Source organism: Cheilinus undulatus, linkage group 10, assembly GCF_018320785.1.
Source record: "Cheilinus undulatus linkage group 10, ASM1832078v1, whole genome shotgun sequence".
Classification (NCBI taxonomy): Eukaryota; Metazoa; Chordata; class Actinopteri; order Labriformes; family Labridae; genus Cheilinus; species Cheilinus undulatus.
This window is the reverse complement of record NC_054874.1, coordinates 4,325,407-4,343,622: the sequence shown is the minus strand read 5'-3', so window position 1 is coordinate 4,343,622 and position 18,216 is coordinate 4,325,407. Positions and strand designations below refer to the sequence as shown.

At 37.7% G+C, this 18,216-nt stretch overlaps 2 protein-coding genes across 2 annotated transcripts; one reads left to right on the top strand and one right to left on the bottom strand.

Annotated features, from left to right (window-relative positions):
- The first annotated feature begins 2,265 nt into the window (after nucleotides 1-2,265).
- gla (galactosidase, alpha) lies at nucleotides 2,266-10,903 on the top strand. The gene is made up of 7 exons (XM_041797998.1): nucleotides 2,266-2,492; nucleotides 5,231-5,405; nucleotides 6,221-6,395; nucleotides 8,760-8,851; nucleotides 9,594-9,755; nucleotides 10,047-10,244; nucleotides 10,366-10,903. Exons 1-7 carry the CDS (start codon nucleotides 2,332-2,334, stop codon nucleotides 10,690-10,692), a joined length of 1,290 nt encoding a protein of 429 aa, XP_041653932.1. The 5' UTR covers nucleotides 2,266-2,331; the 3' UTR covers nucleotides 10,693-10,903.
- Nucleotides 10,904-10,963: 60 nt separating this feature from the next.
- Nucleotides 10,964-16,713, bottom strand: rpl36a (ribosomal protein L36A). Its single transcript, XM_041797999.1, has 5 exons — nucleotides 16,610-16,713; nucleotides 15,784-15,889; nucleotides 15,635-15,702; nucleotides 13,774-13,896; nucleotides 10,964-11,044 (listed from the first exon to the last, which is right to left on the bottom strand). Exons 1-5 carry the CDS (start codon nucleotides 16,610-16,612, stop codon nucleotides 11,024-11,026), a joined length of 321 nt encoding a protein of 106 aa, XP_041653933.1. The 5' UTR covers nucleotides 16,613-16,713; the 3' UTR covers nucleotides 10,964-11,023.
- Nucleotides 16,714-18,216: the final 1,503 nt, after the last annotated feature.

Genomic DNA, 18,216 nt, shown 5'->3' with positions numbered 1-18,216 from the left:
GCTGGGCCCCAGAAAGCTCTCCTCTTTATCTCCCCTTATAGGCCACCTCGACTGTTTTATTTAAAAAGTCCATTTTGTATCAATTTAAATACAGTGTGCCTTGAGATTTTGGTTTAACCTTAGGTGCCTTGGACAAAAAAAAGTTAGAAAACCACTGCTTTAACCTGACTCAAGATGCTCACTGATAATCCCTTAAAATCTCAAATAAAAGGCCTTTGCATATCAAGGACAATGCGAGTAAAAGGCACAAAAATGTGAATAATTCTGATCCAAATTTTGATGGGCCTTTTAAAGCACATCAGGAACGACATCATTTCTGCATAACTGATGCACATGCTAAAAATATTAGCAAAAGTCTGCAGTTTGATTTGCACTATCCTCTGGTAAACTGAGATACCTTAGATCAGTGTTTCTCAACCTTTACAGACTGCGACCCCCAAAATAAAGGTGCCAGAGACCGGGGACCCCCACTGTACCTGCAGGTGGTTGAACACAGCCATGTACAATTAAGAATAAGCATGTGCAGACAAGGCCGTCCATGAAGGGGGATAAATGGGAGAGCTTTCTGGCACCCAGCCAAACTGGCATTTTAAAGTTAAGCTGTGATATCCATGTTTCATATCTAACCTGGAAAAATAACCACTCTTATCAAAGAAAAAAGTTTTTTGAGTGGTAAATAACCTTTTTAAATGTAAATGTAAATCCCCTTTGTTTATAAAATAATAATAGTAATAAAAATTGGTTTACAATTGCTACAAAGGGTCAATAATGGCAAAAAAAATGGTGGAAAAGTTGGTGACACTGGATTTTAAAAGTAGCCGAAATGGGTTAAAGTGGCAAAAATTAGAAATTATAGAAAAAACATGGCAAAAATGTGTTAAAGTGGCAAAAGCAGGCATAAATATAGGTAAAAGGGAGTAAAATAGTGGCTGAAATGGCTTTAAATGGGCAAAAATGGCAGGAAATTTGGTGAAACGGGATGAAAACGAATTTAAAAAAGACTTGCAAATAGGGTTAACTGAGAAAGAAAAAATAGGCAGATATTGGCAACAATTAGTTAAACTAGTAAAAATGGGGCATATCAAATGGTCAAATGTGGTTAAAATGGGGAAAATGGGCATAAAAGTGGTAAAAAGGAGTTAATAGTAGCAATAATGGGTCAACAGAGGCAACATTAAGCTTAATTGATAAGAATTGGTTTAAAAGAAAACGGGCAGGAAAAAAAGTAGTGGAAGAGTTTAAAACTGGTGTTAAATGGCAAAATTTGTCAAAATTGTGATAGCAATGTCATTCAGAAAATATACTTAGTTTTTTAGGGCATCTGGAGACCCCCTATCAGTGTTTCGTGACTCCCAAGGGGTCCCAACCCCAATGTTGAGAACCACTGCCTTAGAGCAGGAGATAAAATGAGGTTTGTGGGGCACAGATCTCCCAGGCCAACCATGTGCATGGGTGTCTCATCCCTGTTTCCTTCCGCTCTCCTCCTCTCTACATAGAGGCATCAAAAGTCCAAAACATATCTTTAAAAAGTTGGGTTTCTGCTGCTCTCTTCCTGTCTGTGTGTAAAGGCACAGGTGTGCACAGGTAGGAGGTCAGTTGTGTTTCATTTCACTATTTCAAGCTGGCTGTGAGGATGAACCAACTTTTCATTCTTTGTAAAATTTAGATGATAATAACGTTAAGATCACACTTGAGGTTCAATGGGAGGAACAGCTGGCTCACCTGCTCCTGTTATAGACTGGTCAGAGAAGTAATTTCAGGGAGCTGATTGACCCTGAGCAGTGATTGGCTGTATTTCTCAGGTAAGCGGAGACTTAATCAGATTCAACAAGTAATCCGAGTATATGTGTACATGTGTATATAGTGTATATATTGTATACGGGTGAACTGTAAATATTGTAATGTTTTTGTATATTTGTATGGTGGTCACGTATCAAAAAAACCGTGAAGAGTTTCGTTAAAAGAAACTATTTTGTCATAGTGTTGTTTTTAATGCCTCCTGACGTCAGGTCTTTACTGAACCAACCATTTTATTTTTAATTATCATTTTTGTTGTTTAGGAGAATCACAAGCCTTTTTATTACTTGCCATATCACGTCAGCTGACTTCCCATCCTTTCATTTCACCCAGAGAGCAGCGGACCTCCACACTTCCTCGTCCGTAACACGGATACAAAGATGAGGCGCTATTGGACGGTGAAAGACGCGTTTCAATTTTATTGGCCCATGCTGACGTCAATCACACGAAGGGGCGGGCTGAAGACGTTCTGCACGAGGAAATAGATTCAAACTGTAAACACAACCGCGTTTTGCCATTGTTGTGCGATGAAAAATGTTAAGACACTTGTTCCTCCTCGCGCTCGTAGTTGCACTGCCTCGTGCTGCTGAAGCTCTGGACAATGGTCTGGCGCTCAAACCCACAATGGGCTGGCTGCACTGGGAGAGGTTCATGTGTAATATCGACTGTGAGAAGGACCCCGACAACTGCATCAGGTAAGAAGCTGGAGAGCTGTCAGGGGAAGGTGATATTATAGCAGCTCATTCTGACAGACTGGTGAACAAAAACACAATAAAACAGGCATAGAATAGACTAGAAAAGAAAGCCCTGGTTATTATGTGAAGTACAACGAGAGAAGGAAATGCTTTCACTTTGAAGTGCACCTCATTCACTCCTTCACAACAACAGGAAAGAAAAAACATTCAAGCACAAGCTTGTGCTATATGCACTAATAGACATTGACTTTAGCCAGAAGAATACAGAAACATATTTATTACACTGTTATAAGAAATATATGTTGCACAGGTATTAAAAAGATATTTCACTGGAAGAAAAGAAAAGATTGTACTGGTATAGAAGAAATATTACACTGGTATTATAACATGCTACATCAGTATAAAGATGTATATTTCACAAGCAAAAACAGTTCTAAGTATTTATGGAGGTAACATTTGGGACTGAGTGTATGTGGTTTTACCATCAGGTTAAGGGACGTATTTGCCATAGCCCATGGGCCCCAAGCACTGAGGGGTCTCAAGGCTAGGGCAAAAAAGTTGTTTATTTTGTATACAGTAGTTTAAATAACCAAAATGAGAATTTAGAAATAAGGTGCTTAAAGGAAGTGGTTCTCAACCTGAGGGTTGAGACCCCCTTGGGGGTCATGGGGCACTGGGATAACCTCGCAAAGCAGATGGATACGCCCGTTTTCAAGTTTCTCACTGGCGAATCCATCTTGCGTTTGGGCCTGGTTAGTGACAGGACCAATCAGCAACGAGGGGCAGTACTTTCGGGCGTGGCGGAGTCGTGATGTAAGCAAGCAGCAACAAGAGGCTGGTGCAATTATGGGAGAAGACATTAGCGTGGATGCTGCTAAAGCGTAAATTTTATCAGAACTTGACAACATTTCTTAGTTAAAAGAAGAACAAAGAACAGCAGTGAGTTGTTTGCTTTTCAACAACGATGAAAGTCGTGTACTGTACTGTACATGTCTACAGTCCCCATGGTTTGCGTTATGCAGTTCTATGTGGAGTTTACTCCTCGGCAGGGGCGCATCTTGGTAGTGGCTATGTCACGTGTTTTGTTGCTCTGATTGACCTGTAAAGATGTGACAGACAGAACGGTCATCCAAACACCCTCTGAGTGTTTTTTCAAAGGCTCTGCCCTTTCCCAAACGCTGTCTACTAACCTGCCAGATGGATGTGTTTTGAGAGGGGTTGCAGATTCCTTTCAAAAAACAAAGAATATTTTTTAAATTATTTTAAATGATATGTGTTACCCATTTCTTTGAAAAATATATGCATAAAACTAGTTAAATGTAAATAAAAACATAGCCTATTCATGCTAGAATCAGAGTTGTGTTTTTAAAAATGCTGAAAATGTGAATCTAGACATCACTGTTCTTGAATTTGCATGGTTGTGTTCAACTATGCTTAAAATCCACCTTCAGGTACACTGGGATTCCCCAGTCTCTGGCAGCTTTATCCATGGGGTCACAGGCTGAAGAGTTTGAGAGCCCCTGGCTTAGAGTATATAAAATAACTTTAAAATAGTGGACAAAAATTCCTGGAAAATAGGGATGCATGATCTTGGATTTAGCTTATTTAGAATGTTTCCAAACTTATTTTAGCTGATACTGATATACACAAGGGCTGCTCAATTATGGCAAAAAAAACCATAGTTGAACTAATTTAATGTGTTTTCAGGTAATGATAACCAAACACAATTACTCATTTATTTTACAGAACTTGCATTACATGTATTTATTAAACATAAAAACTCTTCACAATTTGAAAAACAAACAATAAATAGAAATGAATACATTAAAAAAACATCTTTGTATAAAAATGACTTTTAATACCAACAAATAAAAAATAATAATAATGGCCAAAATGTCACAACAAACACTAAAGCAAACCACATGAAAAAAACGAAACGATGGGGAAAAAAAAGCACAGGGTAATCAGGGTTATCTTGCTTTCATGACTGTGAGAAGCTAGAATTAGGGGTGAAACAATTATTGGCCTGGATCATTATTGAGGCCGATATTTGGCATTTGGCCAGTTATCAGTAATCTGATGATTGATTAAATTAATTAATCAAAAAGTGCGCTACTTTGGCTGCACTGCAAGGTGCATTTTACCATCCATCCATTTTCTACACTGCTTATCACATTTGGAGTTTTGGAGGGCTAGAGCTTATCCCGACTGTCATTGGCTGAGTGGTGGGGTTCACCCTGGACTGATCACCGGTCAATCACAGGGCTGACATACAGAGACAAACATCCAGGCACGCTTACACTCACAACTACGGGCAATTTAGAGTCACCAATTAACCTAACAAGCCTGTCTCTGGGGGTGAGAGGAAGCCGGAGTACCAGGAGAACCCACACAGAAAGGTCCTGACTAGGAAGAGAACCAGAAACCTCCTTGCTGTGATACAAAAAAAGAATAGCATTTGTTTTTGTCCCTAGAAGGAGAGGAATAACATTTGAATTGCATGTTTTTTTAAGATAATGTGTTATGTAAAGGAGAGATGAAAAAACTGCAGCTAAGCTTGTTTTTAATTCATATTTCTGTCTTGTCTCATCATTTGGATTTGGTCTTTTTTGACTGTATGTTGATTAAGTCATGAAACAAAAGCTAAATATGACAGAAAATCTTGCCTCTTTATCTTTTTGCTTCACACATACATACTTCACTCTCTGCCTGCCTTCTCTTGTCGCCCCTCTTTGCAGTGAGCGCCTGTACATGCAGATGGCAGATGTGATGGTGAAGGAGGGCTGGAAGGAGGCCGGTTACGAGTACGTCTGCATTGATGACTGCTGGTCCTCCCGTTATCGCGATGCCCAGGGCCGCCTGCAGGCAGACCCCAAAAGGTTCCCGGGGGGCATCAAGAAACTGGCCGACTATGTGAGTACTAGGTATAAAGAAGAGCCTGTGAATTTAGGATTTAATAACATAACACCTCCATTGACCACATGAAAGAAGTTTACATGGACAGAAGGAAAGTGAGATGTACTTCATTTTAATTTTTTTCTAAGCTGGAGGGAGAAAACAAGAGCATGCACTTGGGCATACCTGTTCTTCTAATTATTATAATGCTATTTGCTGCATCAAAAAGTTATTTAATAGTAAATTTTGTCAGATTTAAGACTTATTCCTGCAGTCATGATTCAGTAGGGTGCAGTTTTTGTGAATCAGTGGTGCAATGCGTCGAAGTTCTGAAATCTTGTGGAATAAAAAGTTTGAAAATCCCTGGTTAAATAACTCAAGGAAAAGTGATTACACAGTCACATTTCATATTCATATACTTCCACCTGAGCAGACCTGCAATTATTTACATAATGAAGGGGAAAAGACCAGATGTGAAAACCAAGTCTCCGATTTCATACCAGTGGAAATTCAGCACCTGGAGCAGAGGGAGATACAGTATGTGGGCTAACACTGTCTTAGGTGGGAGGAATCTGTCGTTCAGACTCTCTGCTGCAGCGATAATGGAGAGGAGATCTCTTAATATGAAAACCACTGTGACAGGCTTAAAGTGATGTTCACCAGGAAACTAGGATTTTTTTTCAGCCCACTTAGGCAGACCTGTGTCCTGTAAAAGAAAGTATCAGTTTTAAATTTGTGCAACATCGCCATCTACTGGTATTAAGTCATAACCTGCCTGGAACACATCTGCAGTCACTCTGTATTCAAAATAAATGACTTTAATTTGTTTTAAGGTTCATTCTAAAGGCCTGAAGCTGGGCATCTATGGAGACGTGGGGAAAAACACCTGTGCTGGATACCCCGGCAGTCTGGGTTATTATGAGACAGATGCTCAGACTTTTGCAGACTGGGGTGTGGATCTGCTCAAGTTTGATGGCTGCTTCATGCCCTGGAGACTGCTGGGAGAAGGTGAAACTTTCAATCCTGAAGTGTGACTTACACACAGCGAAAACTCAGATCTTTTTAAGTGGATTCATTAAAACCCTGAGGAGAAATACCTAACTACACATTCACCTGACAAGCCAGAAAATTGTCTTATTTCAAGATGTTAAAAGTTATTAAATATCTAGGAATTGTGCACTGAAATGTCTGCATTTTATTTTATAAGAATGTTTGGTTTAGTACTTACATTAAATCAGAAATTTCCAGCTGTTTTAAAAGTCAAAGAAATACATTTTGTAGTGATGATGTGGTGTTTTGTCATGACCACTGCCATGACGACAGACAGGAAATGACGCTGGATGTTACATCAGAGTGTTTCAAAGAAAGGATCATGCAGCAAGAACTAGGAGTGTCACTTTCACCAGCTTTTCTCCCTCATTATTTGAAATGCATTCAAAAAAAAAGATGTACTGTTTAGTGAGACACCTTATCAAGTGCAGTTTTGTTTGCATTTCATAGTAGGGCTGAGCAATTTTGCGAAATAATCTAATTACAATTTTTTCCCCCAATATTGTAAATGCGATTTGATATGTGATTATTCCTTAACTTTCTTTTATTCCTAAACAAGGGCTGAACAATTCTTTAAAAGTGTCTAATTCTGATGATTTTGACTCATATTGCAAACTGAATATGAATTATTGCATTAAAGGGTTTTGTCATTCTTATATTTAAAAAGAAAAAAACTACAAAAATGAAGAAGGTAGGATTTTTTTGTGGACTATTCTTAAAAAATGGCACCTGAATGATTGCATGATATGTCATGCATAACATCTCTGCTGCAAAAAAAGTTTAAAACTAGTATTTTGACACGAATGTCGGGTCAAAGAAATATTGCACCTTTTGCGATTTGAAAATTGCAGCAGGCCGTGTTGCGACTGAGTTTATTTTTTGATTGATTTCCCAGCCCTAATTTAAAGCAACAGAGCTGGGCAGCATCGCTACCTGACTTCTATTGCTCCTGTTTTGATTGAGAGCCACTGGTAAAAACAAAAGATCCGAATTTCTTGTAAAGAGATGTTATGAAAGCAAAATATACTCCAGCCCAGTGAGCATCAACTGGCAGCCTAGGGTCCACTTCAGGCCCCCTGCATCTTCCCATCTGGCCCCTAGAGGATTATTAAATTCAAAATGTGCAGAGAAAAAAATATTTTGTGGCAATTCTTGTATTGTGTTTTTTCTAAACTCATCACAGTTATTAAAATGACTCCCAAAATAATTGAGATTGAAACACTTTTATCAGGAATGACTTTATGTTTTATCCATTTTTTAGAAATCCACCTGCCAGCCATCATTGACAAATATAATGAATGTTAAACACACATCTATTAGTCAATTCTTGATTAAAAACTGCCGTTCTCAATGGAAACCTTCTGCTTCAGGTGTTTTGGGAGTGCAGTTTTCATGCTTGGGTTTTTAATTTATTCAATTTATTTTAATTTATTTTTACTACATGACATATTAGCATCAAAGCAAATGATAGACAACATAACAGCCACAGAAATATTCAGCTAAATATCTCAGTCACCCCCTTGTGGCTGGTTGCGGTATAGCGACTGATCTCACTGTTAGAGCCTAAAAATTGCAGATTGCATTCAAAAGAAAATAAAAATCCGTAAATTGACAATTTTAATATTAAATTTAACTTATTTAAAAGTTCGACCTAAAGTGCCCGTTTAGAAAAAAGCTGGCCCTTGTACAAATGTAGTAGATGACCCCTGCTGTAGCCTCTTGAATCAGACACTTCATCTTATTTCACTAATCTTGAAAGTAAATTCTGTCTGCTGAATTTGCAGCTATTTAAAAATCAATTCAGGTCTGAGGTTTTGCTGTCAGCATATTAAGACATTTATCTGACTTGTACAGTTAGTATGGCTTATATTTAGTATTAGGAGATATTGGATTGTAAATAGAGAAATATATACTTTATTTAACCTTTATTTAAACAAGAAAAACCTCACTGAGATGAAAAATTTCTTTTTCAAATGTCCTGGCCAAGACAGGCAGCAGCACAATTAAAGTTACAGAAAAAGACTAAGGAAGCATACATACAAGCATAATAGAATACTAGAAACATTAAATAAATAAGTAAATATGGACGACAATCCTAAACCCCCATAGGTCAGGCAGAACATCTACAGATCTGCATCCTCTTAAAAGTGTCCACTGATACCAAGTCATACGATTCATTCCAAGCAAATTTAAAGGCTTTTTCAAACCAGTATATCTGGTAAGATGAGTTTTGCATAGCATTAATTATATCACAGTGAAGTAATCTGCTCCATTGACTCAGTATTCATTTCTGTGTAAGAACTTTTTGTTTTGTTTGTTCAGGTTACATGAAAATGTCAAAGGCACTGAACAAAACTGGAGCAAGTATCCTGTACTCCTGTGAGTGGCCTTTGTACGAGTGGCCTTTCCATAAGGTAAGAGTATGATGCCTTCCTCCATTTTTCAGTAAGATGTGGGAAAAAGGTTGGTTTATCAATGGGTAGATTTAAGTCACAATTTCCTCTAATTCCTACTATGATATATATAGATATATATATATTTTTTTTTAAGGCAGTTTTAAGCCAAACTGCTTCCCAAAGAGATGCTATTCTTCCTTCAAAATATGGAATTATTGGTTGAAAATTTTGTCCAAAGCGTTCTAGAAAAAGTGGTTTACTATGCAGGCAGACAAATGTTACCAAGTATTTGGGCATTTTATTTGCTAAAATGCAGGTACATGATGAAGGAAGTATGTTATATGTTTCACGTTTTTGTCATTATAATCCCTGATGAAACAAAATATATTTAAAAGGTATGAATAAGGGGCTGCACGGTGCCGCAGGGATTAGTGCTGTTCCCTCATAGCAAAAAAGTGCCTGATTTGCTTTCTGGTCAGGACCTTTCTGTGCAGTTTGCATGTTCTCCCCATGCATGCATGGGTTCTCTCCACCACCTAATTGGCTGTAGGTGTGAATGTGAGCATGCCTGGTTGTCTGTCTCTATATGTCAGCCCTGATATTGAAATACGACCAGTCCATGGTGTAAAAACAAAGTTAATTTTCTATATATTCGACTATTTAAACTCTGGAAATAAGCATAAATACTTAAAGCTATTTCCGAATGGTAGCACACTTTATGTATTTCACTAACTTCAGCAAAGTCCTTCTCTGCCTTTAGCCCAACTACACGGCCATCCGTGAGACGTGCAACCACTGGCGGAACTCTGATGACGTATACGACTCGTGGAGCTCTGTGAAGTCCATCTTGAATTGGGCTGCTGATCATCAGGACATTATCGTCCCATCAGCTGGACCCGGGGGCTGGAACGACCCTGATATGGTACTGTAGTCCGCTCTGTAATTCTGTTTTTGACCTCAAACAAGGCAAACAACCAGTGATCACAGATGTGCTGCTGACACAGATAGGATTGGGATAACTTTGCTAGTCTGTACAGTTTACATTATCAGGGATTTTATCGTAGTCACAGATGGCTTAATTGGCCACACAAGGGTCAAAACATTTTCAAGTAATAAAAAATTACTTCTTATTATGCCTGCTCTTGCACTGCATTCTGTCAGCATTTTTGATTGCTTTTATTTCCATATTCATGACACTGGTCCATTTCTTTAGCTCGTGATTGGAAACTTTGGCCTGAGTCACAGCCAGCAGGAGTCTCAGATGGCATTATGGGCCATCATGGCAGCCCCTCTGCTCATGTCTAATGATCTGAGGGACATTTGTCCTCGCTCCAAGGAGCTGCTGCAGAACAGACGCATCATCGCCATAAGCCAGGATCCATTGGGCAAGCAAGGATACCGTTCTGCCATAGTAATTATAAGTTTTTGTATAACAGGCTGTATATGCTGTTTTGGCAATTTTTTGACATTAAAGCTGCCTGAAAATCTTTCTTCAGTCACCAAAACTGAATGTAATTTGTCTCACCCTACAGGAGGACAGCTTTGAAGTGTGGGAGAGGCCGCTGTTTCAGAAGAGACTGGCTATTGCTCTGATGAACAAACAGGAGATCGGCGGTCCAAGAGGGTTCTTCATCAGAATGGTCCCTGGCTGGAAGATCTGCAACCCTCAGTGTAATGTCACCCAGATCCTGCCTCAGTACAAAGAATTAGGTGTTCAGACTCCAAACAGCGACGTGGTTATATCGGTCAGCCCTTCAGGAACTGCTCTACTGACCGTTACTCCCATCAACAGTGACTCAAGCTCTCTCGGGCTGCACTGGACAGACCTCTCGGTCAAACACAAGGAAGCCTTTTCATAGTAAAGTTTTATGTCTGAGGCATCTTTGATAAAATTGCTTATGGATTTACAAAAATAAAGTATTTTATTAACCCTGTAACCCAGCTTAAATTAACCCAGATACAACTATTGCAGTACACACACAACTCTTCCCAACACATAGGATAAACCACTTAATATTTTGCACTCTTGCTGTGACTTTACCCACCTAGACTGAAAAAGTTCAAAACTGACCCAAGCTTGAGCTTTGCACATGTGACAGTTTGTAGAAAATGAAGCACAGAACTCTGGGATATTTTTCAAGACATTTATTGAAAATTGTGACAACTTCCTCCAGAAAACTGAGCCACAGTTTAGAACTGGATGACCTGGCCCTGTAAGAGAACAGAGAAAAATCTGGTCAAAATTACACCAAAGCAGAGATTTAATTCAATATTCAAACATGTACAAAACCCTTAAAAATGCCCTGCTGCATGTGGAACAAGCAACACAGGCAGTATTCAGAGGCAGTGACAAAATTTCAGGAGAGAAAGCATGAAAACAGCTAGTGAAGGTTCATTTTAAATGCTGCTGGAAATTAGAGAAATATCAACCTACAATGTTGGTTATGAAGTTTTGTTTGTATAGAAATAAAGTTTTTAAGAGATCATATCATTTTCAGACATGATGGCTTGGCCAAGTTTAAAATAATGCAAGTAAACCTTCAATTTAAATGGATGTGGAGGAATTAGCTGCATCCAATAAGGAAAACAAAACCCCGTGCTACACACTTTGTCAGCTGCAAATGGTTTGTCTCTTTTAAGAGCAGACTCCATCTTAAACTCAAAACTCTTACTTTTAGATAATTCACAATTTTACCTGAGATTGTTTTGTGACTACATGTCAGGATTTAGAACTATCAATCTGTTTTAACCCTTTAAAGCCTGAATACACAAATTACAGCCACACAATTCTCATTTTTTGGAACTGAAATGTTTATTTCACTTTCTACTGAAATCCAAAAAATCCAAATTTCCCTAAAATTTAATATATTTTTTGTATCTCATTTCATGCGATGTGTTTTTGGTAACTGACAATCCACTTGAGGGCATTTTTTTTTTATCAATTATCAGATTGTATTCAGATTTTTTTTTTTAGTAATTCACTGATCTTATTGTTTAGATAGAGGTAACATAAAAGTATGTATCAAATATGATACAACGGGCTTTAAGGGGTTAATATCAAATCCCTGGAATAACAAGTATGGACAGAAACCATCTATGTGTCATAAGCAGTCCAACGCTTACTACAAATAGAGCACAAATGAAGTTTTAGGCCAATAAGAACGCCAGTTTGAGCATTTTCATTAACAGACTTAGTACCAATATTTCTCTGCAAATATAATCCCATTATAATCTCCACTACATTTTAGGTTGAATATCAGAATCTACATCCTAGATTAAAGTGGCTGATGCCTCTGACATGAAGGTGAGGTGGATGTGATTTAACAAAGATATGAAACAGCCCGCAAATGAGTTGAGAATTAAGCATTATTTACACGCACCATAGTGTATTTTATAACGTTTCAAAACTAATTTTTGACCTCGGTGTATATGAGAGATGCAACTACATTATTTAGTAATTAACTTGATTATTTTTCGATTACTTTGTGTTTTTTAAAATGTCCATCCCTTTATTGTAAACAGACACATCCCAGAGCTATCTAATAATAGTTATTTTAAAAACTAGAAGAGAAACTCAATATTGTTGAGCTTTGCTGCATGAAATCAAATTTAATAGGCCACAGTAGCATAGAACAAATGATTGACAATGTATTGAAGTTTTTTCCCCCCAGACTCCTCAGACACCTCAGTATTTTACTGATGACAGCTGCCTACTTTATAGGATTTGAATGAAGGGAGACTTTAACATTGTACTAATGCTTTTACAACTACCTCTGACAAACTCGTCATAGAAAAGCAACAGATTTAACAAATTAAACGGCTGTTTTCAAACATCTTTATGCAGCCTTAGCCTTTAAAAGGCTACCAATATGATCATTCACTCCCAAGTGCTTAGTGTTGATCCCCAGTCACTGAAATAAATGCTCCTCTAGCCTCTTGTGTTTATTTTGACAGGATTACAAGACAGTGGGGGAATTATCATCGATTTTGAATATCCAACAGCCCACTGCCATTGTTGTTTTTTATCCAGTCAATAAAACAGATTCTCGACTACAAAGATCTAGTTTTAGTTTGCCAGCATTTTGTCTCCATCATGGGAAATGGTCAATGAAAATTTCCTCAGGATTTCTGTTTATCATCAGATAATCAGAGAAGAAGCGAGCTAAGTGAAAGTAAAATTAATCAACTGTCTACCTGCTGACAGAAACAGGAAGCCATGGTGAGTGGCGCCATAACTGTATGACAATGAACTGATGCATCATCTCATTGCCTACATTTTTATTCATCGATTGAAGATGTAATCAATTCGCCATTGCAGCCCTTGTGTATACCCATGATTTCATACCAATACTGACACTGTTCAGTCAAAATAAACGTGCAAAGCATCACCATAAAATATCTATCCTGAGGAAGTGAAGTCCTTGTCATGTCTACAATATTTGATTCATTTAGTTTCACACTCATCAGCTTATTCCCATCTATTGCTCTTAAACATTCAACTCCCCCCTCTATATTTTATTTTTTGAGGGATGATTCGATCAAATCTAAAAAGGTTTCTGCCCTTCAATACAAAATCCAAACAAAGGTACAACTTGTGGTTGTGTTCTGGTAACGAGTTGCTCAACCTTCTTACATTCAGCATATCTCATTTTTTGTGTCCTTTTTCAGATGCCAAATCATTAATACCACCTTTTTAATAATTTCAATGACCAATGTTTAATAACAACTTGACAAAAATGAAACTTCTAAGATGTGTTCATTCACTATTTAGATTCAGTAACTTGCAGGAAGTCTTGTTTGCATTGAGGAAGTCCAGATTTAACTGTGGAACTCCAGAAAGGCTTTTAGGGCAAAATGAACTTTAGACATCTCAAAAACCTCATCAAACTTTAAAGAGAAATGGGGAAAGCACATGTAAGAAAAAGACAAATAACGCCTACCTTTCTCTTCTTGTCACCACCCAACTCGAAGTGCTTGCATCTCTTGATGGCCAGCATTCTCTTGGATCTGCAGTTGGCCTCGACACACTCCAGCCTCAACACAATTTTCTTTGTAGTCTTAGCCTGTAAAGATATTAGGAGACACTGGTAAAAATCACAATTTTCTGAATCCATTTTGATACCACAGCAACAAAAATAAGTTGCAACAAGAAAAATCTTTCTCTACACCCCCCAAAATCAAGGTTAAACTCCTGAGATAACTGCAGAAATATCTTTAAGTGAAACATTTTGAATGTTTAAATACTTCATTAATTCCAAGGGAAATTACTGTGCAGTTTGGACGTTTATGAATTGGCCAGAACCTTTTTGTTTAATTCCAGAACTTCCCAGGGAATTTTTTTGTTAAGATTTTGAGAGTTTGAGTTAATAGACAAAGTTATCATCTGACCTAGAGGTCTGTCCCAACACCTTACGATTTTACATCCTAACCAAATGTTTAATGAATAAGAGGCAGTTTGACTTGACATGAACAACGCGGATGAAGCTTGTCCTTCAAAATAAAAGCACATCATTCTTTTTGCCACATTTTTATTCCAGGTACACATCCATCACCTACTCTCAGGTCCTGACTGAGCTTAACAATCGTTCATGCATTTGTGGTATGGACTGGCCAGGACCAAATTCAGGGAAAGGATCGACCCAGAGCAGCAATAACCCAGATATCTGTGGTTAGAGGAGACTTTCTTGCAAAGTTTATTACTGAAGTTAAGTCATGTTTGTTTGTAAAAAGCTCCAGCTGGGCACATAGTGCATCTACATTCATATGGACAATTCCCGTATGTTCTCATTTGAAATAGAACAGCTTTTAATGTTTTCAGACACGAGTCTGTTTAAAACAGCACAGCTTTTCTCGATGGTATAAACTATCCCGTGTGACAGTGCTCGGTCAATCAAATCCTTTTCTCAGAACTCAGGAGCAAACCCAGAAATACACAGGAGCAGTGCATGCTGGACAGTTTACCAAGAGATAGACAGAATGAGTCTGACAGTAAAAACGGTTTAATTATGGGAAGGCAGAAAAACAGAGCTTCCCTTCAAAAATAGATGGGCTGTTATGTCTATTCCTCCTCACGCTACGTGCAGTTTGAACCAGTACATCTCATTTTAGTACCGTCAGTGATTAATACAGCATGTCAACTATCACTACAACACAAAGCACATGTCTTTCAGCAGTAAGCCAGACTCACATCTGATCTGAAGACACAGAAAATAAATGAACTAACAGCCTGATTTCTCACAAACTTGCTGACCCACAAAGTTGCACTGATTTTACATAAACAAAATCCATTTACAGATTAAGGGGGTTGCGTGTCACTGTAAAAGCTTATATATAAAATGTATACAGGATGAGGTGGTCATTATTATCACTTAAAAAATATGAGTACGAAAGACACCGCTGTTAGCTGGGTTTACATTCATTTATCATACACTAGTTTCTTTCAAATCATCTTTTGGCCTACAAGAAAATAAAGTGGATATTTAGGCCTACATTTTATCATCTTAGTAAGTTGTAACATAACCTGACTTAAAATATTTTATTAGGTTATTAGTAATGAAGTTATTTCAATTGTATCAACATATGAACAATTATTCTTTTATGTGAAAAATACAAATAAAGGCCTGACTCCAGAAAAAGAGGCCTGTTACCCTCTACAATTTTGTAAATTAAGGCCCCAGCTTTTATTTTAAGACTGTAATATGTTGAAACTGACAGGACACCAAAGGCTGGATCCCATGCACACAAAGTTGAATTATTTAGGGTGATTAAAAAATAAAGAAAGCACTAAAAAGCTAGACATACCTTCTTCCTGAAAATGGGCTTAGTCTGACCACCGTACCCACTCTGCTTCCTGTCGTATCTCCTCTTACCTGCAGAGGAAAATTATAGCTGAGACATGCCTCATTTGGCACAAACACAGAATAACCAACCCCAGCATCGTGACTGTTTACCCTGAGCATAGAGGGAGTCCTTCCCCTTCTTGTACTGGGTAACTTTGTGAGGCTGGTGCCTCTTGCACTTCTTGCAGTAAGTCCTGCGGGTCTTCGGGACGTTCACCTGCACAAACACAGTAAAAGTTACTTGACATCCTGAGATATTTCAAGCGCACTAAACTCGCTAATGCTGTTATTAACTCGCAATCTCCAAGGATAATAAACCAACTTTGAGCAGCCAACGATTTTTTTATGTAAGAACTGCTGAGGTTAAACGTTAGCCTTATTCTCAGACTAGCTCGCAAAACGAATATCTGTCTCCAACTTTAACTCTATAAATGCCTATAATCACTTAAACCGCAATGTTAACTGATCAGTAGATGGGCATAAGTCAGTGTTTATCGCTCTTGCTGTGAGCTTAGCTTCCAAGATGAGAAGTAGACGTTAGCTACCAGGCTAGCATATTAGCATAGGAATGAAAAGGGTGACTTTAGTGCCAAAATAGACCGTAAATTTTAGTCTCTGGTGAAGAATATAAATGCACTAGAACTGTCGTTTTACACTACGAGTACAATAATTGACATTTAAGTTAAGTGTTTTTAACATGGAGCGAGGCCGGCATGTGTGGACTAACGGCTATCAGCGTCATTACAGCACCGACACATCAGTTAAGTTTTAGTGACAATATCTAATATCTAAACAAACTAAAGATGGCTAATACTATCACCGTTATATAGATTACAACCCTATAAACATGTCTGATTCAAAAGCAGGCGGTATTGAGTCTTTAATCTGAAAGATTAAGCTTGATTCTGTAAAGCGTATTCGTGTGATAATTTCATACCATGGCTGCGACCCGATGCAGAGAAAAAGAGGAGGGTGAGACCGGAAGCAGTCCCTCATGTAGACTTCAGCAGCTGCGGCGACCCGCACAGTCTGCCCCCTAGCGGTGATACAGTCAGGGATGACAAAACTCCATAGACACCGGACAGCAAAGGCTTGAAAATGAACGTAGAATTACGTTGTGAATGTGTGTAACAGGGTGGGCAGTACAGAATATTGTACTCAAGTTAAATCAGTTACTTTGATGAAGATTTACTCAAATAGAAGTAAAAGTACTGGTCAACAAATCCACTAAAATAAAAGTAAAAAGTAACAAATTTTAGTTTACTAAGGGTACTGAGAAGTGATTTTTGAAACATGATGTGGCTCTAAAAGTAAAATTAATTTCCCTTCGTATGAAAAAGCAAGAAGTTATGAGTCTTTGGCTGTACTGTTAAATTAAAGCTACATTATAATACACTGCAATGCAAATGCAAACTCTGGATGCAAAGAGAGAACTTTGGATCAGTCTCATTCCTAACCTTTAACCCTAATCCTCATGTTCGAGTGCTCTTCTGCCTGTTGTAACTGAGTTAAGAAGGGTGTTGTTGAAATCTTCCCCCAAAATATGGAACAGCAAAGTTCCTGATACGTCACTGATGGCATTAACATGAACAGATGCTACAACAATACCTGACACTTTCAATTTGAGAATTTTTTATCCAACATAAAAAAAATCATGATGCAATGTAACAACATTATAATGTTATATTAGTTTATTTTCTTAAATTTTAGATCTTGTGGATGATTTCCAAGGCATTCTGGGAGATTCCCTATGGCACTCGGTTTGGAGTGTGCTTCTGGAAAATCCTATTTTGAAGGGTCATGTAGCTCTAGCAATTTATTCAGGAATCTGGACACTGGACTGGAAGAAGCAAGAGATGAACTGAAAATAAGCTTTTCTCTCTCTCTTGTAGCTTGAACATCCTCCTCCTGTCATTATTCTTTTTTACTATGAAACTGATGCTGTTTAAAATGTTTAGACATGCAGGGCTTCCCTTAAAGTAAGTTACTGATTGACTATTCAAAAAGTGTGTATATATATATATATATATATATATATATATATATATATATATATATATATATTTATATAATCCTGAGACCTGAGCTTTTGTTTGCAAAGTATTTTTATTTCCTTACACTTATTCAGGACAATTAGGACCTGATACATTTTAGAGCTAAACCTTGTCTATGTCTAATATCAATACAAATTCCCCCAAATTTCATAGAAATGACCAATAATTTCTGTGAAAAATCCTTAAACATATTTTAAAGTTTTGTTTAAAAAGTACCCCAAAATGTCTAAAAAATAAACCTGAAATGTTTTAGTGAAACTTTATCATAAAACATAGATTTTAACAAAATGTCCAAAAAAAAAGTTCCATGTTAAGTCCTGAAATTTTTTAAAACTCCCCAAAAATCTCTAGCAAACATACTCCCCAAAACGTACAAATGTATTTCCCAAGATTCCATAAAAATGAAAAAAGAATACCCCAAACACCCTGTCAAATTTCCTGAAAGTCCCAAAAGACACTCACCACCAAATAGCCCACATATTTCTAAAAT